Raw genomic sequence first — 25,898 nt, forward strand, 5'->3', positions numbered from 1 at the left:
ATATCTAAACACCATGAAATAAGGAATGAAGAATACGGCAGATTAATATCCGCGCGAAAAAAGCTATCGCAGATGTGCCATGCTGGTCCATTAATAACCGGTGCAATCGCCTGACTGTTGATTGCAGGCTTACAAATGTGCATGCATTGTGTCGTACAGGTGCCGGATGTCAGCTTGTGAGATGGAGATCCATGCCTGTTCGTCGGTCAATACAGGGACGGTTAATGCCGGTTGTGGATGACACTGGAGTCGTCGTTGAATGATGTGCCTTGTTGCACCCATCACATCGCCGGTAAAGGGTGCAATACGTGCTCGACTGGAGACAGATCGGGGGATCGAGCAGGCCAAGATAACATGTAGACACTCTGTAGAGCACGTTGGGTTACAACAGCGGCGGGGCGTGCATTATCCTGTTGGAAAACACCCCTGGGAATGCTGTTCATGAATGGCAGCACAACAGGTCGAATCACCAGACGGACGTACACATCTGCAGTCTGGGTGCGTGGGATAACCACGAGAGTGCTCCTGGTGCAGCAAATTGCTCCCCAGACCAGAACTCCCTGTGTTCGTCCAATGTGTCGACGCCCCAGAAAGGCGGAATGCAGGCGCTCACCTGGCCTCCTTCTAACTAACGCACGGCCATCACTGGCACCAAGGCAGAACTGGCTTTCATCGGCAAGCACAACGGAACTCCACTCCATCCTCCAATGAGCTCTCGCTTGACACCACTAAAGTCGTAGACGGCGGTGGTTTGGGGTAAGTGGAATACACGCCGCAGGGCGTCTGGCTCAGAGCTGTCCTTCAAGTAACCGATTTCGAACAGGTCGTTGCCTCACTGTGGTGGCAACTAGTGGCATACGCACTCCGAAGCGTCACAGGCATACGCCGAATATGGCGGTCCTCCCTCTCGGTGGTGCCACGGGGATGTCCGGAGCCCGGTCTTCTTGCGAGCGTAACTTCTCGTGGCCACTGCTGCCAGCACGCATGCACAGTTGAGACATTCCTGCCAAGTCGTTCTGCAATAGCGCGGAAGGAAAATGCACCTTGATGTAGCCCTTGTTCAACCGCAGTGAGCTGTTGATACTGGCCTCTTCGTCGTCGTAAAGGCATTCCTGACCCACTCACAGTCACACCGTTAAGTATCACAAGTAAATAACGCTCTCGCACAGTACAGCCCGTATTTAAAGCAGACCTGATTTCCAATGTCGTGGGGCGCCTACTAGCGCCCCGCTAATGTGGGAAAATTTGAATCATCGTCATCTTTCAGATGTATAAACACGCCTACCAACGTTCGATAATCTAGCACAATCTCTTCTTGGTGTTTGGATATTTTTTTCCGCCAATGCACTTGGGTTTCATTTTGCATATTTCTACATATTCTTAGTAATATTATATATTTTACATATTATACGAAGAAAGTAACATTTTTGTACATATGAACAATATTAACTTTATTTAGTAACACTTATTTGTTTCATTTTCAGGGCATGAAGGCAACAGGAAATTAGTTACACCAATAAATTGTGTAAAATACTCCGCGATTTACAGTGCAGCATGCCTGGTGGCCATGATCGTTATATGGCCTGGCACCGTGGTCAGCCGGTTCGACTCCTGTTGGATGAAAATAGTTTCACTATCAGAATGTTTGCCTGCAGGTTGTATAAAATTTATAATCACTACATTGCGAGCCAAAATTCTGGATTTAATTCCAATCCTCTCCGCAAAATTCATATGGAGTGCGAGCATATGACGCTGTTGATGATGATCCGTCCGTCGGATGGGGATGTTAAGACTTGAGCAGGCACCTTGGGCTATTCGACAGGAGTAGGCTATGTGTCCACACCGGGTTTCACCATCTCCCTTCCTACTATCAAATATCACCCCATTAACTTATAAAAGTTAAAATCCCTGCCCCGGCAGGGAAACGAACCCGACACCCGTTGTACCAAAGACCAGCAAGCTAACAGTTTACCCATGGAGCCGGTCCTAGTGATGTTAATCGAAGCAATCATTAAGGACTGGCAGTTTCTAAAAATACGGTACTGGTAATCATTTAGTGAAGCTTGAGCTCATGCTTTGATCCCACACAATCTGTCAGACAAAACATATTTAGAACATTAACGTGAACATTATAGCGCGCTAAAGAGTAGCGTTGAAAAGTTCCAGCTTTCTTTCCCTTGGTGTGCACATTGTGCAGCACTAGTTCATGGCGAGGTCGATTAGCCCTCGCACGCTAGTGCATAATTTAAATGTTAACATGCAATGGAGTGCGTCGTTATAACAACCAACAGATTAGCTCAGAGCGTCGTGACACGACCAGTTATGGCTCGGGAGACTGTTGGCTTCGAATCCTCCGTTGGCCATCCTTGAAATAGTTTTCCGTGGTTTCTCTCGACGTCAGGCAAATGCCGGGATGGTACCTTTCTCAAGGCTACAGCCGCTTCCTTCCCTTTCCTAGCCCATATAATACCACCTACACCCACGGCCAACACCCTCACACAGCAATACATGTAGCCCACCCTATTGGAATTGCAGCTACAGAACTGGCTTTTTGTTCTGAATTGCTTCACCAAGTCACTTACATTGTTATACTCGTTCAATATGTTTTGTCTCCATGAATTTTGGTACTTGTTTGTTGCAGGTCATGTATTCTGTCCTTTTAAAAAATATCTGAGAGCACTGAAAGACATGCTTCATAGAGGAGGGGACGGAGCGGCGCGGAGCGGAGCAGTTGTTGTGACGTCATCACTCGGTTGTACCGAGTGTACTGTAGCGGCACGTTTAAACACGTTATTGGTAAAGGTATTTCACCCGTCTATTCAATGCCCTTTTCTCACAACAAAACTGTTTTGCTTAATACAGAATTGTTTTCTGCTGCAGAAGCCGACCTGTTCATGTTCATCCTTGTGATGCCTCTTGATATAATCCCACAAATTTGATACATCACCACCCGTCGCGTAAATGCGGTCGCAAAATTTGCATTGTGCTGATTTTTATCATCAGTAATTTCAAAGAACTGCCATGTATCAGACGGGTTTCGTGGCATTTGTGGTACACATTTCTGAAAAAAGTTATTACATTCCTTTAAATATTCTAAAACATGAATCTTCTTCTTCTTTATCGGTTTACCCTCCAGGGTCGGTTTTTCCCTCGGACTCAGCGAGGTATCCCACCTCTACCGCCTCAAGGGCAGTGTCCTGGAGTTTCAGACTCTGGGTCGGGGGATACAAGTGGGGAGGATGACAAATGCAATCATGAGCACGAGACGGCGGTGGTTGAGTGGTTAGCATTCAAGCTCCGTAATCGCTGGTTCGCTGGATCGAGTCCCACTTATCGTTTTGTTTTTAAACACTGGTCATATTCGTTCATATATATTAAAATTCAAAGGCAATACAGTCCGCCTCTGTGGTGGAGTGGTTAGTGTGGTTAACTGCCAGCCCCCGGAGGTCCTGGTTCGATTCCCGGCTCTGCCACGAAATTTGGGAAGTGGTACGAGAGCTGGAACGGGGTCCACTCAGCCTCGAGAGGTCAACTGAGTAGAAGGAAATAATTATTTTTCCCAAACTTCCTTCGTTATCTTGTAATGAAGATTTGTTGCGAATTTTGTTGTTGAGAATTTGATGAACGATTCATGCAGTTCAGCAAATTGTAAGACATTTTCAGGCTGTGGAAAAAGCATTTTCAATCGATTCTCAAGGAGTGTTATGTACCATAGCAACTCGTCCGGTCCCGCGGTGTAGGGGGCAACGCGCCCGCGTGTCAGCCGGCGGCCCCGGGTTCGATTCCCGGCCGGAACAGGGGATTTTAATTGTAAATGATTAACATACCTGGCCTGAGGACATTCAACACTTTACACTTCCACCATTTACAAAATACACGCAGGTTCCTCATATATGGTTCAAGTAGGGGCAAAAGATCTTTCTAGGTCGACGCCCCGAGCACATAGCATTAAAAAAAACGCATAGCAACTCAATTGTGGAACTTCGACACAGCAGAATTACAGATGGGAATGCTTCAGATGCAGATGACAGAAGAAAGGGCAGGGAAGTTTGTGTGTAATTTTGCCTCTCTCTTGATAGAGATTCTTACTTTAACTTGCTCAACTTTTCGAAATATATGCTGACAGTGTTTGGGTCAACATATATTTTGAAAGTATGTATTCCACTATGAATTTTTGAATCCTAATTTCAGATCCAGAGCCTCCGTGGTTCAGGCGGCAGCGTGTCGGCCTCTCACCGCTGGGTTCGTGGTTCAAATACCGGTCACTCCATGTGATATTTGTGCTGGACAAAGCGGAGGCGGGACAGGTTTTGCTCCGGGTACTCCAGTTTTCCCTGTCATCTATCATTCCAGCAACATTCTCCAATATAATTTCATTTCATCTGGCAGTCATTAATAATTTCCTCAGAGGAGGGCGACCCGCTTCGGCAGCCGGCACATTTCCTATCCTCGCTGCTAGATGGGGCTTCATTCATTTCAGTCCTGACCCGGCCGAATGACTGGAAACAGGCTGTGGATGTTCATGTTCAGTTTCTGATCCAGAATTAGTAACGAACATCTGAGGACTGCTTAATCATTGCTGGAACTTTGTGCATTCCAAACTTTGAAAGATTTCACGAAACAAGACATGCCACTTTTCTTACTGATGAGGTGGGGTGGGTGTAATATAAATTTCAAACGTACATTTGCACACTGAATAAAAACATTATTAAATCGCGACACCCTAAAAAGATATTCTCTTGTAACTCGCCCCCTTAAGGGGTGCAGACCATATCCTGGTCAGTGCGATCCTATAGTAACAGTCTCTAGCTAGAAAATATTAAGCACTAGCACCCAAGGCCCTAATTGGGTCGACGGGCTAGAATTACTCATATGGTACCGCGACCTCCCGGCACCGTGGAGAATTGTGGCTACGTACACTGAATTTAAAATATATAGCGTGCCAGCAATATGTTTTGATGTAGAGAAAACTTTTGACACTGGCTGGCACGAAAACTTCATTGTTAAACTTTCCGTATAATACAAAGTTCCAAATTATCTTGTCAAAAATATTCAGTCATATTTGACTAACAGGATATTTTATGTCTCCTGTGAAGGGGAGAAATTCACCCCTCAGGAACTCAAAGCCGGTTTCCCACAGTGCGGACTTCTTTCCCCCATCCTACACGGCCTGTATGTGACTGATCTTCCAATCCTCCAAGAAGTGGAGGTACAACAGTACGCAGATGACATTGCCATTTACACCTATAAGAGGGGAAACGCCCATGTCATCTCCGCGCCGCAACAATGGATCTAGTCATTTTGAGAATGGTGCATCCGGAACAAGGTGGAAATAAACCCTACGAAAACGCATGCAATTGTTTTCACCAAGCGCTGGGCTAAATTTGGTCACCTTACTATTAAACATGCCGCCTCTGTGGTGTAGTGGTTAGCGTGATTAGCTGCCACCCCCGGAGGTTCGGGTTCGATTCCCGGCTCTGCCACGAAATTTGAAAATTGGTACGAGGGCTGGAACGGGGTCCACTCAGCCTCGGGAGGTCAACTGAGTAGAGGTGGGTTCGATTCCCACCTCAGCCATCCTCGAAGTGGTTTTCCGTGGTTTCCCACTTCTCCTCCAGGCGAATGCCGGGATGGTACCTAACTTAAGGCCACGGCCGCTTCCTTCCCTCTTCCTTGCCTATCCCTTCCAATCTTCCCATCCCTCCACAAGCCCCCTGTTCAGCTTAGCAGGTGAGGCCGCCTGGGCGAGGTACTGGTCATACTCCCCAGTTGTATCCCCCGACCAAGAGTCTGAAGCTCCAGGACACTGCCCTTGAGGTGGTAGAGGTGGGATCCCTCACTAAGTCCGAGGGAAAAACCGAACCTGGAGGGTAAACAGATGATGATGATGATGATGATGATGATGATGATGATGACTATTAAACATGCCCCGCTGTCTTGGTCTAAAGAAATTAATTATCTCTTGGCTTAATAATGGACGACGGTGGTGTTTCCTGGAAACAGAATATAGAACAGGCCTTACAGCGTGCCACGGCACGGGTGAAAGCTTTGCGACCTCTGCTATACACTATAAATGTGGCTCTTCCAATATCAAGAGAAACATTTGTTTAGCATGAGTCAGGGCCATCTTGCTGTATGGTTGTAAGGCCTGGGGCTATATTCCTAAAACTCCTCTTTCCAAATTACAAACTTTCCTAAACAAAACATTAAGTTTTCATCCTGGGACTTTCGTGTACTCGCTCTCAACAAAAAAATATCTAACATTTTGTTTGTATGCAAACACCCAACTGTTGAAATTTTAAAAAATGCGGGTAAATGTAGTGCTAAATGATAATAATATATACCGCATTTACTTTTTTTCTGTAGTTATTATACGGAGTAACCAATCATCGAAAGCAAGACCAGTACCTGTCTTGTTCAACCAAATATTTGGATCCTATAACCCCTTTTATTGCAATATTATCATCAATCCCGACCTCAGGTGAAGATAACTGAAGAACCCTGCTAAGTGTGTACAGTAGTTAACTAGACACTAGCATTTGGTTATAACTTGGGACGCGTCTTTGGGACGCGGCGTTAGTATTGATTCTTTCCAGTAGGAAAATGTTAGTTGCGGGGCTGGGGGGTGATTGAGTTCATTCTGATCTAGGATAAACATTCCCTACCTCAGTCAAAGCTTCAACAGCATTTTCTTCTCGTCAGCATCTGATTAAAGTAATTCTTTATCAGAGAATATAACTGCATTTTAATATGGGTATGTTTTTGGGCTGGGGGGGGGGGGTGTAACTGGAATTAACGTCAGCAATTTCCCAACGCAATTGTAACCATGGCAACCAGTGAGGTGGTGGTGAATTTTGTTTTAAGAGGAAGTACAACGAAGTAAATCATCCTAATGGCAACCAGTGCTCGTCAATGTATACTAGGCCGGTAACGTCATCTTCTCACTGTGTGCTTTCTTCCTGTAACTATAAAAGCACCAGAAAATCTCGTATCAGGTGAACTCCTTTTACCCTTCAGTCCAGAATGAAAATCCTTGAACTGGCCGGAAAACGAACCCAGGGCCTTGGAATAAGTGATAGGCACGCTACGCCTACACCAGGGGGCTGGCTAATAATAATAATAATAATAATAATAATAATAATAATAATAATAATAATAATAATAATAATAATAATAATAACGTGGCAAGAAGTGAACAGATGAAAGAAAGGAGGCTCACAGAAAGCGGGAATACTGGGAATTAAAGTTCAAGGTACCGGGGGAGTTGGCCGTGTGGTTAGGGGCGCGCAGCTGTGAGCTTGCATTCGGAAGATAGTGGGTTCGAACCCCACCGTCGGCAACCCTGAAGATGGTTTCCGTGGTTTCGCAATTTCACACCAGACAAATGCTAGGGCCGTACCTTAATTAAGGCCGCGGCCGCTTCCTTCCCACCCCTAGGCCTTTCCTATCCCATCGTGGCCATAAGACCTATGTGTGCCGGTGCGACGTAAAGAAAAAAAGGTTCATAGTTGCAAACGGTTGAAATAACGTGATCCACAGCAGATCGAAACGAATAATAATAATAATAATAATAATAATAATAATAATAATAATAATAATAATAATAATAATAATAATAATAATAATAATAATAATAATAATAAAGTAATAATCGAAGAAGAAGAAGAAGACATACAAAATGAAATTGCATATGGCTTTTAGTGCCGGGAGTGTCCAAGGACATGTTCGGCTCGCCAGGTGCAGGTCTTTCGATTTGACGGACGTAGGCGACCTGCACGTCATGATGACGATTAAATGATGATGAAAACAACACATACACCCAGCCTCCCTGGCAGCGGAATTGAACAATGATGGTTACAATTCACGACCCTGCCGGGAATCGAACCCATAACCCCTGTGACGAAAGGCCAGCACGCTAACCATTTATCCATGGAGCCGGACAAAAGAAGAATAAGAATATTATTGTTATTATTATATTTACGAGGGCTAGATTGTATTTTATTTTCTCACAATTCATATGGCTTAACTTTTCTCATGTGGGTACATTCATTTTTCTTTCGATGTGTCGGAACTCTGTATCTTCCCTGATGGAGTCCAAGGATGGTTTATCTTAATCCCCTACATATTGTAAGAGACTACTTAAAGGGTAACAACCAAAGAATCTGTACTCGTTCTCTCGTCTTCTAAGCCCAAAAGCATGACCATGTTTCTATGCTTTCCCGTGTAGCGGAGGAAATGTACGCGTGTGAAGTTTCTTCTTTCTCAGAAATATGCTCCCATTTATAACTGTACAGTTCGTGTCAGTGTCCCCAATGTTACCACTTGAGTGCACTTTCTCATCACGACTTCCTACTCTCAAATCAATGCAACTCCCACTCAGTCATTGACCTCTATTTGCTCTGCACTGGTCAGCCGGTCCCAGCTTGTTTGGTAGCATTATATTGTAGACTTGTAGGGCCTGCATCTTATGACTTAGGTTCTCCTGAGCAGTCTAGAACATCTTGTGCTCTGTAAGTCTTCGTAATATCACATTGTTTAAAGTATAAAAGCTTAAATAGCACATGTCTCATTGTAGTTCATCTCTTGTAAACATGGGGGATTTTTTTTCAATTGGGTTTACGTCGCACCGACACAGATAGGTCTTATGTCGACGATGGGGTAGGGAAGGGTTAGCAGTGAAAAGGAAGCGGCTGTGGCCTTAAAGTCAGCCTGGTGTGAACATGGAAAACCATGGAAAACCATCTTCAGGGTTGCCGGCAGTGGGGGTACGAACCAATATCGGAGAAAGGCTTGTCCTTCCGACGAATGGAGATTTTGGCTAAAGAAGAGGATGGATCATGAAATCGTTAAAATGAGGCTCCCTGGATCTTGGAAACCGAATACCATCAAGGTCGGAGGAGAACAGGACTTGGCTAAGGGAGGTCGGATAGAAGTTATAAAATTGAGGAGGCTGGACCAAGTAAATGGAAGAAATACCAGTCAGCTATGAATCCTATGGAAACTAAATCACCATTCAATGCGCCCAAATTGAGATGCCCTGGGGAAAAACAAATGTAGGCTACACCTATAGTAACAAAATCATGACTACAGTAGCTCCTAAACAAATTTGTGATTGGCCTCCCTATATTAACCACTGTTTATGCTGAACTTGCAGGGAGAAGGCAACTCCATGTCCAGTATCTACTGCACGAGTAAATCTACACCTGTCGGGCTGAGTGGCTCAGACGGTTAAGCTGCTGGCTTTCTGAGCCCAGGTTTGCAGGTTCGATCCTGGCTCAGTCCGGTGGTATTTGACAGTGCTCAGATACGTCAGCCGCGTGTCAGTAGATTTACTGGCATATAAAAGAACTCCTTCGGGACAAAATTCCAGCACCTCGGAGTCTCTGAAAACTGTAAAAGTAATTAGCGGGACGTAAAAACAATAATAGTAGGCCTATTACCTCAAATACCTAGCACCCAGGTTTGCCAAGCTCTATTACCAATTAAACATCCGCTCTCACAACAGGAAAAACCTGACCATCCCTGCACGCAATTCACAATAATCGCCGTGGCCTGCTGTTTGCCGGAATGTTGTTGCTTCGCGATATGTGAGGCCTCACACTTTTTCAGACGCTAGCTTCACCGTTTGCTTAAAAGTTTCTTCCGGCAGGCGTCTCTCCTGTTATTTGTGAATCCTCAGATGGTACCAAGCATAGATTACACATCACAAACAAGTTGCATGTGGGCCAATGACCTTCCATGTTAGCATCAAGCAAGTTGCATGCAGTTAGGAGCGAGCCCTCCCCATCTTCAGTTCCTGGCTACACCACTGGTTCCTTGAACACTTAAACTACCCACTGTGGCAGGTCCCAGAAGGAAGTGATATTGACCCACAAGATGTTCGTTGGTCCTACTGACAATAAAATTCAGGTTTAAGTGACGCAGCTTTTACTGCGCCCCTACATATGCATTATTTATGAGAGAGCGAGAAGTACAGAACATAACAGCGGTAGACGAAGAAGTAAGTGATATCGATTCGTATCTTAACCCTGGAGAGCTGTGGTGTGCAGTGCCATAGGTGATGGTGCCGAGTCGAGTAAAATTCCAATATGAAAGAAATGCTGTTAAAACCCACGAGTGGTCGCAATATGAGATTTTCTGTCACATTATTTTGCATTGTGAGTTTACTTCTCAGCGATGCATGGGAGGAGACTGTTCCCTCTTCTAGATGAGTTGATAACTGTGATTAGTAAAGTGATGCACATTTGAAGGGTAAGCATCCCTTCCTCTAGTCGGAACAAAGATTCGTATGAGTTAGTGCGCCCTGTGTAGAGAGGTTCTCTCATCGCGCGACCAGTGGCGTTGGTGTTTTGTTGAAGTCGAGAGGGAAACTTTCTCGTGTTTAACTTAAGTCGCGTGCGAAACGTTCTCCATTTGCAGTTACTGATAAATGTATCTTCAAAACTCATGAGTCAAGGAAGAATGATGGGTAATAACCGCTGTTACAAACTCCAGCTAATTCAAATGTTAGAGGGAAGACCTATTGTCGTTATTCTTGTATTTGTATTGCGACTGTCAGTAAGTTCTATATGAATAACAACGTTATTGGTTTTATGCCCGAATAACGACTTTTTCCGGTTTTCGCAGATGCCGAAGTGCCGGAATTTTTTTCCACCGGAGTTCTTGTACATGTCAGTAAATCTGCGGCTGACGTATCTGAGCACCTTCAAATACCTCCCGACTGAGCGAGGATCGAATCTGCCAACTAGGATTCAGAGAACGAGCACTTAACCGTCTGAGCCATTCTGCCCGGCACTCTTGTGAATATTATGTACTAACATGTGACTGAACTAATGACTAATTTCCATTAAGTAGTGATTTGTTTCTGTGATATAAGCTAACCATTTCATTTCTTTTAAATCTAAAATGTATAACGCAGGCTTTGCATCACATTTCAGTAATTTATTTCTCACTTACGCCCAGCAAAATTGTGGAAGATATATTTATTTTAAATGAAGTTTAATGTGAGAAAAAGTCTCATGGGTGACCACTCCACAGAAAGAAATGCAGATTTCAGAAGCACTATCGCTCCTAAATTATTTTAACTGATTTTTAGGAAATTAGGGGTAAGTTATTAAAGACAGTCGGCCCCGTGGTGTAGGGGTAGCGTGCCTGCCTCTTACCCGGAGGCCCCGGCTTCGATTCCCGGACAGGTCAGGGATTTTTACACGAACCTGGGGGCTGGTTCGAAGTCCACTCAGCCTACGTGATTAGAATTGAGGAGCTATCTGACGGTGAGATAGCGGCCCCGGTCTAGAAAGCCAAGAATAACGGCCGAGAGGATTCGTCGTGCTGACCACACGACACCTCGTAATCTGCAGGCCTTCGGGTTGAGCAGCGGTCACTTGGTAATCCAAGGCCCTTCAAGGGCTGTAGTGCGATGGGGTTTGGTTTGGTTTTTATTAAAGACAATCAATGCTATTTATATTGACAATCGAGCCACAGTAATTTTTTTTTTGCTTTACGTCGCACCGACACAGATATGCCTTATGGCGACGATGGGATAGGAAAGGCCCAGGAAGTGGAAGGAAGCGGCCGTGGCCTTAATTAAGGTAAAGCCCCGGCATTTGCCTGGTGTGAAAACTGGAAACCACGGAAAACCATCTTCAGGGCTGCCGACAGTGGGGCTCGAACCCACTATCTCCCGATTACTGGATACTGGCCGCACTTAAGCGACTACAGCTATCGAGTTCGGTAAGAGCCACAGTAAGAATTGATGGTAGATTTTATTTTATTTTTGTATTGGATTTACGTCGCACCGACTTACGGCGACGATGGGGTAGGGCAGGGCTTGGACTGGGAAGAAATTGACCGTGGCTATAATTAAGGAGCACCCCCAACAATTGCCTGGAGCGAAAATGAGAAAGCATGGAAAATCATCTACAGGGCTGCGGACAGTCGATTTGGAACCCACCGTCTCACGTATGCTGCGTGTCTCGAACTACTCTGTGGTGGTAGAACGAGTTCTTGGTTCAAAGTAGTTATAGGGGTTAGACAAAACTGTAATAATTTACCTTAGTTGTTCATAGTACACATGGATCATTATTACAGAAATGAATAAAATGGCGGAGAGAAGTTCACTTTTTTTTTTACAAGTTGCTTTACGTCGCACCAACACTGACAGGTCATATGGCAACGATGGGATAGGAAAGGGTTAGGAGTGCGAAGGAAGCGGCCATGGCCTTAATTAATGTACAGCCCCAGTGTTTGCCTGGTGTGAAAATTGGAAACCACGGAAAACCATATTCTGGTCTGCCGACAGTGGAATTCGAACCCACTATCTCCCGAATGCAAGCTCACAGCTGCACGCCTCTAACCGAACCGCACGGCCAACTTACTCGGTGGGGAAGGGGAGGAGGAGGGGATTCAGTTGGGTGGAAATGAACTAAGCAGTTTGCCCTATGTCAACGACTTGGTCTTAAGGACAGACTATGCTCAAGTAGCTTAAGCTATTTGCTATGCTGAAAGCCTTCCCTCTAGTATCCTGGATCTTGGAAGGAGGTGCAGGGAATATGATATGAAAATTAGAATTTCCGAGACTGAAGTGATGTCAGTAGGGAAGACATCTAAGAGGCCTGAATGTCAGTTAGGAAATACAGAATTGGAATCGGTGGATCATTTCAAGCACCTACGAACTTAGAATGTGTATTCCCCCAAGATGACTGCATACTAAATTAAATGAATTAAAGTGCAGAAAAGCTAATGCAGTCCGCCTCTGTGGTGCAGTGGTTAGTGTGATTAGCTGCCACCCAGAGGCCCGGTTTCGATTCCCGGTTCTGAAAATTGGTAGGAGAACTGGAACTGGTTCCGTTCAGCCTCGGGATGTCAAATGAGTAGAGGGGATCGATTCCCACCTCAGCCATCCTCTAAGTGGTTTGCCGTGGTTTCTCACTTCTCCTCCAGGCAAATGCCGGGATGATACCTAAGTTAAGGCCACAGCCGCTTCCTTGTCTATCCTTTCCAATTCTCCCATCCCCCCACACGGACCCTGTTCAGCATAGCGGGTGAGGCAGCCTAGGCGAGGTACTGGTCCTCCTTCCCAGGTGTATCTCCGACCAAATGTCTTAACGTTTCAGGACACTGCGCTTGAGGCTGTAGAGGTGGGATCCCTCGCCGAGTCTGAGGGAAAGACCAACCCTGGACGGTAAAATGACTAAGAAAGAAAGAAAGAAAGAAAGAAAGAAAGAAAGAAAGAATTCCAACTTTATCTTCGTATCGTGATGTTTCCTACTTTTAAAACACCACTCAAGCTTATTTGTCTACTAATGCCATTCCACACCATCTCTCCATTGACAGTTAGGAACATCCTGCTTCGTCAAGCAGCTCGTCTCCTTTCTCGCAAGTCTTCCAAGCACAAAGTTTGTAACATTTTCTTACTTATGTCGGAAATCACCCAGCAGGTCGTAATCAGACACTATTTAACCATGTGAATATCGAAAACTTTCTAAAATTATATTGAATTCACTACTGTTTTCTAACATTAAATAACATGTCTCATTTGAGCTCTTGCAACTATCTACAGGGTGATCGGAAACAACGTGAACCGGGTATATGAGCGTTAGAGGGTTGGTCATACCGATAAGTAATTTAAAAAAAATTACGTCGATACTCGCGCCGTTGTCATTTTATCAGCTGCTGAAGTTGGCTAATCAGATCGCTTCGCGGGCGATTTCATTTGGGCTTTGCGAGGCGGTGTTGCTAAATCTGCACGTGGCTTATGACCGGCTTCAGAGCGCCAATAGAAGAAATAAACTTCTGCAGGGGAGGGACTTGAACAAGAACCTGCTTGCTTATAGCCTTGGCCCACAGCAAGCACACTACGGTGTCATTGGCTGAAACCTACGGTGTGTTAGTGTTTAATGTTCATTTCTCGGCAAGGCTCCCAAGCCACATGCAGATTTAGCAACACCGCCTCGTAAAGCCAACTGAAATTTGCCCGTGAAGCGACCTGATTGGCTAACTTCAGCAACTGATAAAATGACAAGGGCGCGAGATATCGACGTAATCTTTTTTAAATTACTTATCAATGTGACCAACACTCTAACGCTCATATACTCGGTTCACGTTGTTTCCGATCACCCTGTAAACATGACTATTAGGTACATGTCTATAAGCTGATTATTTAGTTCATAAGTTCTAGGTCACACTCCAGAGTAAATCACTTAATATATCTTACCTCTGTCCCTTCAGTAGGCGAACGGTAATTCCGAAAAGGTTATGAAAATAGGTGTTATGCTTGGTTATGGAACTTAGTTTTCACTCCTTCTTCAAAGAAGGTATAACTTTATTGAGATAGCATCACACGTATTTACATTTCATGTGTAATCTACAGCAGACTTCCAGCAAATTGATCGAACTATATTGTACAAAATTTATGTGTTAAGGCTTAAGAATTAGTTTAGGATTATAATCAGTGGTAGAAATTAGAACGGTTGGGGGGGAGGCGGGGGCGTGAGGGGAGCGAAATATATACATGAAAACTAAAAAAAAAAACTACAAAACGGTAAGATTTTTTCTTGGTGCTCTCTGAGTCAATTTCGACAGAGGCCGACAAAGGTTGACAATTTACCAACTTGAGTGCGACAATAGTTTTTTTGAGATTTTGATTCAATACTATACGCATGTATTACAATTAAATATAAGTAAGGCGTGATTATGCAATTAAAAATCACTTAATATTTTACTATACACTAAGAAACTATCATAACAGACACTAAAGAGACTGCCTTGCATCCGGGAGATTGTGAGTTCGAACCCCACTGTCGGCAGCCCTGAAAATGGTTTTCCGTGGTTTGCCATTTTCACACCAGGCAAATGCTGGGGCTGTACCTTAATTAAGGCCACGGCCGCTTCCTTCCCACTCCTAGGCCTTTCCTGTCCCATCGTCGCCATAAGACCTATCTGTGTCGGTGCGACCTAAAACCACTAGCAAAAGAAAAAAAAAAAAGAGTGAAGAATTCGCTCGGCAAGTAGGTGAATCATATCTCAGTGTCCATGACCTTGGAAAAAATATACCCCTACTGCCCTTCCTCGCAGCACATCAAAGTCTCCACTACCTGCTATGGCGCCAAGCAAATAGCCGCAGCAAACGACATTTTTGCGTATTTCCGCTAATCATTTTGTAGATAATTAAAGGAAATAAAGGAAAGAATTAGCTGATAAGACAACAGGGCTTGTACAAATTGTTTTTTTTTAATATTCCTAGTTTCAGCTAGCTAAAATGGAATAAAAATGTTATGTTTTCTCTACAGTGGTGGTGGCGGTGGGGGGCGAGGAGCTGCGCTACTCATCGCCGCTGCTGATTTTAATTGGTTAGCTTCAGCGAGGATATAGTCAAAATGCCACTTCGTCACATGGAAACCTGAGGTCTTCAGTGAGGCTTGACTGTGCACGATGACTACAAATATTTAACCGCTGGCTGAAGACAAAATGATAGGCTTTAAACCAGAAACTGTTTACGAAGAAATGCCAGATATGTTGTTTTTATTAACTTACAGTGGCGAGGTACAGTGTACAGAACGACCTGTGCCCCTTGGTGCAGGCTAGATCAAATTTAATATAGTTATTTTCCTTTACGTCCCAATCTAACTACTTTCACGGTTTTCGGAGACGCCGAGGTGTCGAAAGTTAGTTCCGCAGGAGATTTTTTTACGTGCCATTAAATCTACCGACACGAGGCTGTCGTAGCCTATTTGAACACCTATATATACCACCGGACTGAGCCAGGATCGAACCTGCCAAATTGTAGATCAAGTTTGTTACTTTTTTTTTTATTGTCTCAAGTCTCATCCATGTCTTTGATAATACGAAAGTGACAGGTAAGAGCGATGCTAGTAATGCTATTTCTTATGAAGACAGACCCTGTGATGAATTATGAGAAATTGTTGCTAATAGGGTCAGTTGGTATATGCCTTTCAGTAGACTTGCAGAATAATATGTAACACCAACTTGCGGCTCGGTGAGAAAAGCAACGGGATACTACATCACTCTTCATTTCCCCAGTACGCCTCCATTGACACCTAGGCTACATATGATAGGCATGTTATTTTCCAGAAAAAAGTGTTACGTAAATCTTATAAAATTGCCCTACATGCTCCAATTTTCAAAACCAGGAGAAAACCAACCCTTCATATTCCGTATTCCCGCCTTTCTGTTGTTCAAAGAACTTCATTTATCCGCATTCCAACCCGCCTTAACTATTTATCTTCTGGCAGGAACTTGGACGGGTTCTTTCCGTATGCCTCCTTTAACCGGTTTTTCCTTAACCTAGCTCATTTTCTTCATATTCCCTTTTTTCTCTTCTCATTGTTATCCCCTCTATTGTACATAATGTAATATTTATTTTTTACTGTACTATACCATTACTTATGTGTTATATCTGTATTTATCTTACTGTGCCTAGCTGTAAGTTCTTCTCTTCGTTTTACTTTCAATCTTTAATTTTCCTCGCCCTTTTCTTTTGCCCTTACGTTTTATTGTTCATTTTTGTGCCTCTACAGTTATTTTGTTGGTTTTTAATTTTCTTCGGCTAGTTTTATCATTAGATGATGTTTTCTCTTTTTTGTTTGTTTGCATTGTGCCACTCCATTGTAAATATATTTTTCATTGCGAATCTCCGTAATTTGGCTTCTCGCTGATAAATAAATAAATAAATAAATAAATAAATAAATAAATAAATAAATAAATATTTTTTGTTATTTTCTTTACGTTGCACCGACACAGACAGGTCTTAAGGCGACGATGGGACAGGAAAGGCCTATGAATGGGAAGGAAGCGGCTGTGGCCTTAATTAAGGTACAGCCCCAGCATTTGCCTGGTGTGAAAATGGGAAACCATGGAAAACCATCTTCAGGACTGCCGACAGTGGGGTTCGAACCCACTATCTCCCGGATGCGAGCTCACAGCTGTGCGCTCCTAACCGCACGGTCACCTCGCCCGGTAAATAAATAAATAAATAAATAAATAAATAAATAAATAAATATGCGCTTATGGTATATGTCTCGACTGATATTTTGGGAAAGTTAAAATTGTTTAAACGACTGAAGTAAGTCACATGCGAAAATTGTTTTCACTTTGATAGTTTGGAAACTGTTTGCAAGTGCAAATAGGTGGTGCCGTTCAATGATGATGGTGACGTATGTAAGTTCCTTTGATGCAGTCTAATAATGAACTTCATAGCTACATCAGTAATGTAATTCACGTTACTGGTTCCGTACGTCACGGACTTCCTGTAGCTAAAGCGAGAGCTTAGCGTGCTCCTTGCGGGTAAGTCAGCTGGTTGGGTCCAGGATTGCCGATAACTGAACTTACACACACTATTAAACAAATGTCCGTCGGCGGTTGCAGAGTGGGCTTCGGCCCTCAGGTGGCCACGGCTGGTTTGTGGTCCGACAGCTCTGCACTCCGACCGACCAACCGAGCAGAGGAGGGGTGGCCACGGCTCTACTGTGGCTCTACGCCTCTGTATTCGGGAGACGGAGAGGGGCTGGTCCCGATAGTCGGCTGTCCTGGGAATGGTTTTCCGTGGTTTTCCATTCTCCTGCACTAGGGCGAATGACTGGACGGTTCCTAGTATAGAACACGCCGACAACCCCCTCACCTTCTACGGGCATCTCCTTCACCGGAACAAATCTGTTGGCCTGAGAAATGGTGTTACCATCTAAGAGACCCGCCTCCCCTTTCACAGGAGAAATGAAAACATTTTTGTGCCGAGGTAGATTTATACTTACGTAGCGGGTTGCTGGACATGATCCAACCGTTGTCACATTTGCTGCACTTCAGTGTACTGAGGTTTGATCCCAGTTCCGTAGGGTCGATACAACGGGCACAGTCACAGTCGAAATATTTCGCCTTGCGAAGAAGCTCTCTGCGTACCAAAGTGGGCTCCAGCGAGTGCGTGTACGAAACAAACAGCTCGCCGCCCTTGGGTACCGCGATGGTCGTGCGCAGGATCTGTCTGCAAATATTACAAATTACAAGCTATATTCTCATTGCTGATAGAAATGTGCGTGTCATCTTTCAGTATAATCATAGAAACAAGACTTAGAAACATAATAGCATAATTTTAATGAAAAGGATAGTGGAATGCATGCGTAAACTACGGCATTGTATTCCAAGGGTTGTAAATAAAGTATTGGTAGTGTTGATAGAACGCAATCTTTAATTAACTATAAAGTGCAATTGCATTACATTCCGTCAATGTAGTCATCCGCAAAGTCTAGTATATTTTGCCAAATGTCGGGAAGCCGTTGGGGACCGCTGGCAAGGCGTTTCTGTTGATGACAGCGACAGAGCGCCCTACTGCGCAGAATACAGATGCCACGTCAGGAAATCGGCGGCCTCGGAGGGGTTGTTACAACTTCGGAAAGAGGTCGAAGTCACAAGGACTATGTCTGGTGAGTACGGAGGATATCCAAAGACCTCCCAATATCACCGTTGCAATAAGAGCTTGACATTGTTTGCCATATGACAACGTGGGTTGTCATGCAACACGCCAGGGCGATCGTCTCGCAATAAACGTGGATGTCTGCGCCGCAAAGCGGGACGCAAATGTCGCTCCAGAAATCGGCAATAGTAGTCACTGTTGACGGTTTGTCCCTCAGCCATAGCATGCGTAATAATAACACTCTCGTAGTCGTATGCCTCAGTCAGCATAAGCTTCACCCGATTGGGTTCTTGTCGAAATTTCTGTGGATGTGGCGAACCTGGCTGACGCCATTCATTCGATTGACGCTTCAATTCAGGCTCGAGGTAGTAGATATATATTGAGAGCGCCAGCGCAATTTAGCCCAAATTAGCAAAACACGAAAAACGAAAAAATTTAGCGGCAATTAAAGAAATATCAATGAAAAACACATATTATCACAAATTTCTCAACATCTCAAAATCATCATTTTTTGCGCTCGTCGAACCTGCACGAAAAATTACAAAGCGGAGAAAACATAAAAAACACCTAAATTTACGAAAAATAACGTCATAAATCTCCAAAACTCGATAATTTCACGAACATCTGAAAAGTCACCCCGAACGAGCAAATAAACAATGTCAAAACATAAATCATATCACATGAGTAAAGTAGAACTTCACTGATTAATTCATTAGATAAAAGTATTTCATGCATTGTTTTCCCGTATTTGTTTCTTTTAAACCTTTATATGTGAAGAAAATATGTTTTTCATCATTCCCTGCTTTCAGAGTATTTTGATAACAAATCTTAACATATCTACCTGGTAATATAATTTTAAATTGAGCATCTAAAAAGGCTTTCTTACCAAAAGTTGTATGAGCAATTTCAAATTTAGATGCTTTACATTTTTTATTAATCTCAAGTTCAGTCAGTTTCATAAACTGATATGAGGTGTTTAACTTAGCGAACAATTGATTAGCCATTTTAGTACTTGTTTGTATAGGGAAAAATTATTCATTTATTTGTTAAACAAATTTTCTAATAAATGGAAGCAAAAATGCATTGTCGACTAAGATGTGTAATATATGTGGTGAGACCAAGAGCTTAGATTATATCTATAAAAATAAGAAAACGAGAGATAAACATTCTACCATATGTAAGCCATGTTCAAATGAGATACATAAAGAATACTGTAAGAACAATAGAGATAAAATTCGAGGATATTTTCATAACTATGTAAAAAAATCCAGAAAAATGCAATCCATAATAATGAGAGGTTTAAAAGATACTATGAAAGTAAAGAACAAGTCCTTCAGAAAGTTCCCTGTGAGTGTGGTAAATATGTATGTAAAGCATATTTCAAAAACATCAGAAACAGGTGTCCATTTGGAGAAAATCATGAATATAGAGAACACAAAAATTATTGAATAAATATTGATAAACATTTTCCTAAATAAATGGAGAGAAATCTGAGAGCTCAGAATCTCAACGCAATGAGAGTTGTTGAAATTAGAACTCTAGTTAAGACTCTGGGTATAAGAGAATATTATAGAATGAATAAAGATACTTTAATCAGGGCTATTTCTAGTCATTATTATAATATGAATTAAGTGAAGAAAGAAAATTTTGATGCTCTTCCATTTCCTGATACAGATATAGAAGAAATTTATGAATCTATATCACAAGATCTGAAGAAAATTTTTCCAGTTTCGACAGATGTATTTGAAAAGCCTAATAAGGAGTTGAAGAAAATATTTCCATTCTCCACAGATGTGTTTCAAAAGTCAACAAAGAAAGAATTGAAGGAAATGTTTTCATTTTCAACAGATGTATTTGAAAAGCCAACTAATAGGGAGTTGGAGGAAATATTTCTGTTCTCCACAAATGTGTTTCATGAGTCAACGAAGAAAGAATTGAAGGAAATATTTCCCTTCTCAACAAATGTAATTGAAAAGGCTAGAACAAGAAATACCAACAACACATATTTAGTACAGAGAGCTTTTGAAAACAGATTGCAGACTTTCAATATTGAAAATACTAAAAACTTGATAGATCCACAAGATTTCCTTACTTCTAGTGAACATTAATTAAAGACAATCTAAAGATTCACAATGGTTTAAAAGTAAATATGTCATTATTCTGCAACATTAAATCACCCAATAACAATCAAATTAAGACATTTCAATTTCAGTCATTTAATCATACCATTACACTTATGAAAAATATATCAAAAAATATTTTAAGAGTTCTGAAAGAGAAATATAAGCAAGACTAGCTGATTTTGTGACAAGAGGACCAGGATGGACATTAGAAGCAGTTGATGGATTACAATTCGCAATTAAGAGACATAATCCCCTAAGAGTAGAATCTTATATTGAATTACCACAAAAAATGTAAGCAAAACAAGCTTGTATTAATGTGAAAAATAATGATCAAAAATGTTTTCAATATGCAATAAAATCAGCATTATATCCAGCAGATAAAGATCCTCAACGAGTACCAAAATATAAAAATGTTGGACTTGAAATTGAAGGAAAATTAAAGGAATTTGAATGTCCAGTTACAATTTATGATATTTCAAAAAATGAGATAAAATTAGATATATCACTTAATATACACTCATTTGATGAAAAATATGTTTATCCTCTGAAAATAACCAATAATAAGAAAGATAAACATATCAATTTGTTATACTTCAAAGATGTAGAGAATTCACATTATTGTTGGATTAAATATCTATCTAGATTAGCATCAATGCAAATTATAAAACATAATGGCCAGAAATTTACTTGTGATTTTTGTTTACTCCATTTAAATTCTGAAGAAAAATTGAAAAGACATATTCCAGATTGCTTAGTAAATAAACCAGATAAAGTAGAACTACTAAAAAAGGAGAAAAATTCAATTTTAAAATTTATCAACACATACATTTCTTCAGATTATCCCAATTATTTCTGGGGTCACTGAGCCACCCAGGCTCATTTTGGTTTTGGCGGGGGGTTTATGACCGGATACCCTTCCTGACGCCACGTGATTTTTGAGATGAAAATCTCGACCCGGGATTGACCGGGATTCAAGCCTCAGCCTTCTGGGTGGGAAGCCAGCAGTTAAGCCACTTAGCTAATCACGCCCCCCCCCCCCCAACCAATACACAGCCTACATGATTTAAAAAATGAATATTTTGAAGTGGCAATCGTATCTTTGGCCAATGTCTAATATTCAACTCCATCTAACAGTATACGGGACGACCCATTATCTAAAATGTTTCGAGTATATTTAAGAGACATGCCAAATACAAGAAACTGCAATGATGACCTCTCGCCAGCATTTATAAACGAGTGTTAAGTATAAGAAGTACTCACGTGAAAAGTTTGGGATCTTCGAATGGTGGAGAAAGGGAGATGGTGTGAGTGGTGTTGGCCACACAGTTGTGCGACATGATGCCGCATTTGGGGTACAGACCACGGATCGCAACTCCACTCAAACAACGGATCTCGAAGGCATTTACCTCCAGGTAGCCACAAGCCGTGTGGATCTCCTGCTCCGTGAATCTGAAAGAAATATAAAATTATGTTAATGCAATCTTCACCAACTTGTACTATACAGCATGCTTTTTTAAAAACCAGATAAAATTAAATTATGCCATTTTTACTTAAATATTAGCTTCTTCTCGCGGCTTCACACGGGCGGTCATAGTTTTCAATATTTCAAAAAAGCTGACCATGCTGGATGGTATAGTTTAAGTGTGGCCTTAATGATGCTTCCCGAAACCGCTTTCTATCTGAACTATGTTATCTACAAGTGCCGTTCCCGACCAGCGCTGCATGGTGTTGCAAGGTGAAATCAACTCAGTTCTCAATGCTGTAATGGACTTTTTGAGAACCGCGGATATAAGATTTTTACTTTGTGCTCATCGCATTGTTGCCAGTGTCTTGTTTGTTTTCCCCGTCTCCTCCTGGAAGAGAGATTCAGTGTGGTTTTATGTACTTGAAGAATGTGGACGATTTGGTATTTATTTCTAAGGTATATGTAATTTGCGCTGACAATTCATATTTTTGTATGTGTGCTATGAGTGTTCTTTGTACATGGAGGATAACCAAATATTGTTACAGCAAAGGTGAATTAAATAAAAATAATAATAAAAAGACAGTCAACGTGTGGAGAATGCGTGAAAAGGTTTGTTATGGATGACGCAAGAACTACTTTAAATAACATGACACTGCACTGATAAGCAATTGAATTAGAGACGGTTGCCATTTTGGCAAAATGGCGCTGTGGTCGGCCCCTGCGAATGGAATAATTTCGGCGTGGTACAGGCGGTACAGCTCATACAAATATACCAGAACACTGACATGCGCGGGAGTGGAATTGCACCACAGGTTAGTTCATTGCGGTAAGGAGCATTATACACGGTGGTCGAAAACAACATGAACTGGGTACATGAGCGTTAGAGGGTTGGTCATACTGATAAATAATTGAAAACATAATTAGATATCTCACGCCGTTGTCATTTTATCAGCCTTTTTTTTTTTTTTTTTTTTTTGTTAAGAAGGAAGCCATACTTTCCGGTGTCGACATAGTCAAATAGCACATAAAAACTTTCCAGTCCGTGAAACACACAAAAGTTCCATAAAAATTATAACACTATAAATATAAATTTAAAAATATACACTATTACACAAAGAATGACATGTTTCGCTCTACAAGAACATCCTCGGATTCTATCAAATCACTTAAATCATTCGTAAATATGTTCAGCATTGTTTACGTTGCGTAAACTTGTCAATGATAGACTTAGGTGATAATATGAACAATTATTAACAAATGATGAATTTATAAGTACTCAGCCAACACCGTAAACATAATGAAAAACAAAATTCTGTACTTGTCTGGATTGCCGAAGCTTATTCCGCTGTCACCAAATAGTGAAATAGTGTTTCAATAGTGTATCAACAGGTTCCAACCCACGCTGTTAACGAGCTATTAATCTTGAAGATGAAATGGCATACTACGTATAATGAATGCCGTTAGCGCTGCCGTTACACTATGCATTTCACGAAGTGAGATCTGGTCGTGAACAAACTATCCTCCGCACTGTGAAGATGCTTTATAAACAATATCAGTTCACACGTTACTAGCTTTAAGATACTATCACCGTCTCTCACTTTCCTGCATTGCTCCACAAAGAAAACCCTACTGTGTGAGCAACGTCACAACCTCACTCATTCACTGCTGCAATATTGCAAGCCACTACCTGATTACATTTTTTTCCTTTTGTACCTGTAAGCTTGGCCACGCACTAGGTTTACAGAGCTAGCTAGTGCAACCCAAGCGTTTATTGCAACCCTACTTGCAGGAGATAAACTTTCCATCCGAGTCGTAGAATAACCGAAGCTCTCTCCCCAAAATACGAAGGGCGTACTATATTGATTTACACTTTATTTGTTTCTACCCAAATGAACTACATTACACATCAGTTGTTACGTCCACCTTCTCAACATAATCTCCTTGTAACTGTGTGATTTTTTTTGACATCGATGTGTACGTCTCTCCAGACCTTCCTGAAACCATTCTTTCGGAGTGCTGCGTACCCACGCCTTGACAGCTGTGTCCAGTCTGCAAATTCCGCAAAACGGCGACCACGCAGAGGTTTCTTCATGTTCCCGAACTGTTCGACATTTCTTTGGTGGTGGACTGCCACTATGCTTCCATTTCATCGGTTGTTGTTTCGTTTGTGGCTCATGGTAATGGGGCCATGTCTCATCAACAGTCACAAGCCTAGCCATGAAGTCGGCTGGATCTTGATCATGGCGTTGCAAAAGTTCTGTGCACACGTCCATACGCCTCTGCTTTTCGTATGCAAACAAGAGTCTAGGCACCCACGTGGGTGACACCTTCCCCAACTGTAAGTAGCCGCTCACGATCTGCTGCAGGGTGTTTCGGCTAATTCCCGTGGCTGCCTCAATTTCCATAAATGTGATGCATTTGTTTCCTTGGATGGCCTGTTTGACCCGGGCAATGTTGGCTGGTGTTGACACTGCCACATTCCTTCCAGAACTAGTTCCCTTGTCCACTGATGTGCGCCCTGTTTTCCAACCTTCCATCCAGTTGTAAACTGCTTTCCTTGACGGCGCATGTTCTCCACAGACTGCCACCAAGCGCCGATGAATTTCTGCAGTGGTCACGCCTTCTTTCCATAGGAACCAAGGCGTATAGCGCTGTCCGTGTCGGTTGCTTTCCATGGTGTCTGCTCCTACGCTGATAGAGTTGTTATGAAATGGCTATGACGAGTGCATTTGTTGGCCCCTGTGCGTGTGCCGCCACCAAACGGTGGAACAAGACACTAGTTACACATCACCACCTTCAAAAGTGAAATGTGAATCATACCCGGACGTATAACAAATAAAGTGTAAAACAATGCCAAAACAATATAGTATGCCCCTCGTACATAGACACATTAAATTATTATTGTACAGTTTTATTATACATTATTATTATGCATACGTAGTTTGCCCCCGTAGCGTAATGGTTAGCTGTCATCCTCAGAAACGCGGGTTTGATTCCCGGCACTGCCAGAGATTTAAGAATGGCAGAAGGGTTGGTAAGTGGTAAAAATAGTTCATGCAGCTCACCTTCGAATTCTGAAAAGTATTTGTATAGCACTCAGTAGGAAATGGATAAATGTATGTTTTTTTCAAATATTATTTTGACATTTAATTATTTTTAAATGTTTAAGGGGAATTATTAGAATGCTGTACATAGCAGCCTCCGGTTGGAGCAAACATAATTTAAAAATAAATTCTTTATTATTATTATTATTATTATTATTATTATTATTATTATTATTATTATTATTATTTTAGTGATTGGAATAATTTACCACGGGAGATGTTCGAGAAATTTCCAAATTATCTGAAATTATTTAAAAAAAGACTAGGTTAACGTCAGATAGGGAATCTGCCACCTGGGTGACAAATGCAGATCAGTAGTGACTGATTGAACAACAAGGTTAAAATATTGACAAACACCTATTGGTACTACTCACTTGTCGGCGAGTTTGCAGGCATTACGGAGGAACTGTACAACATTGACCTCGTTAGCTTCCCAGCCCGGTGTCTCCTTGCGCTCATCGTTGTGTGCTTCCATTTGTTGCACTTCGGCTTCCCAACGTTCCTTTTGCTTGTCACGGGCTAGCAACAGACGAAGTGGTGTGATGCACTCCAGCTGCGGGCAGGGCGCTTCCCAGTCCTGGATAATAAACAAACTGAATATCTTAGAAAAGTAGTCGCATAAAAATATAAATTGCTCCACTCACTACAAATTGAAAGATTCGATCCCTGAGCGAAGAGGTCCTTTGATGTATCTTTATGCTATAGTTCATTCCACGTTAAGAAAACAGTATTGCTCTTATGACAACAGCGTTGCCATATCGAACAGCTCTGCTCAACACCAT

General features: G+C 42.2%; 1 protein-coding gene across 1 annotated transcript in view; it reads right to left on the bottom strand.

Moving 5' to 3' along the window:
* The window catches only part of LOC136857590 (uncharacterized), a 251,892-nt gene that overhangs the window by 162,346 nt on the left and 63,648 nt on the right, over positions 1-25,898 (bottom strand). Inside the window, exons 4-6 of the mRNA XM_067136372.2 lie at positions 25,491-25,693; positions 21,808-21,996; positions 17,769-17,995 (exon numbers count right to left, since the gene is read on the bottom strand). Of these exons, the coding sequence (XP_066992473.2) occupies positions 17,769-17,995; positions 21,808-21,996; positions 25,491-25,693 (619 nt within the window). The remainder of the gene's footprint in view (positions 1-17,768; positions 17,996-21,807; positions 21,997-25,490; positions 25,694-25,898) is intronic.

Source organism: Anabrus simplex, chromosome 1 (assembly GCF_040414725.1).
Source record: "Anabrus simplex isolate iqAnaSimp1 chromosome 1, ASM4041472v1, whole genome shotgun sequence".
Classification (NCBI taxonomy): Eukaryota; Metazoa; Arthropoda; class Insecta; order Orthoptera; family Tettigoniidae; genus Anabrus; species Anabrus simplex.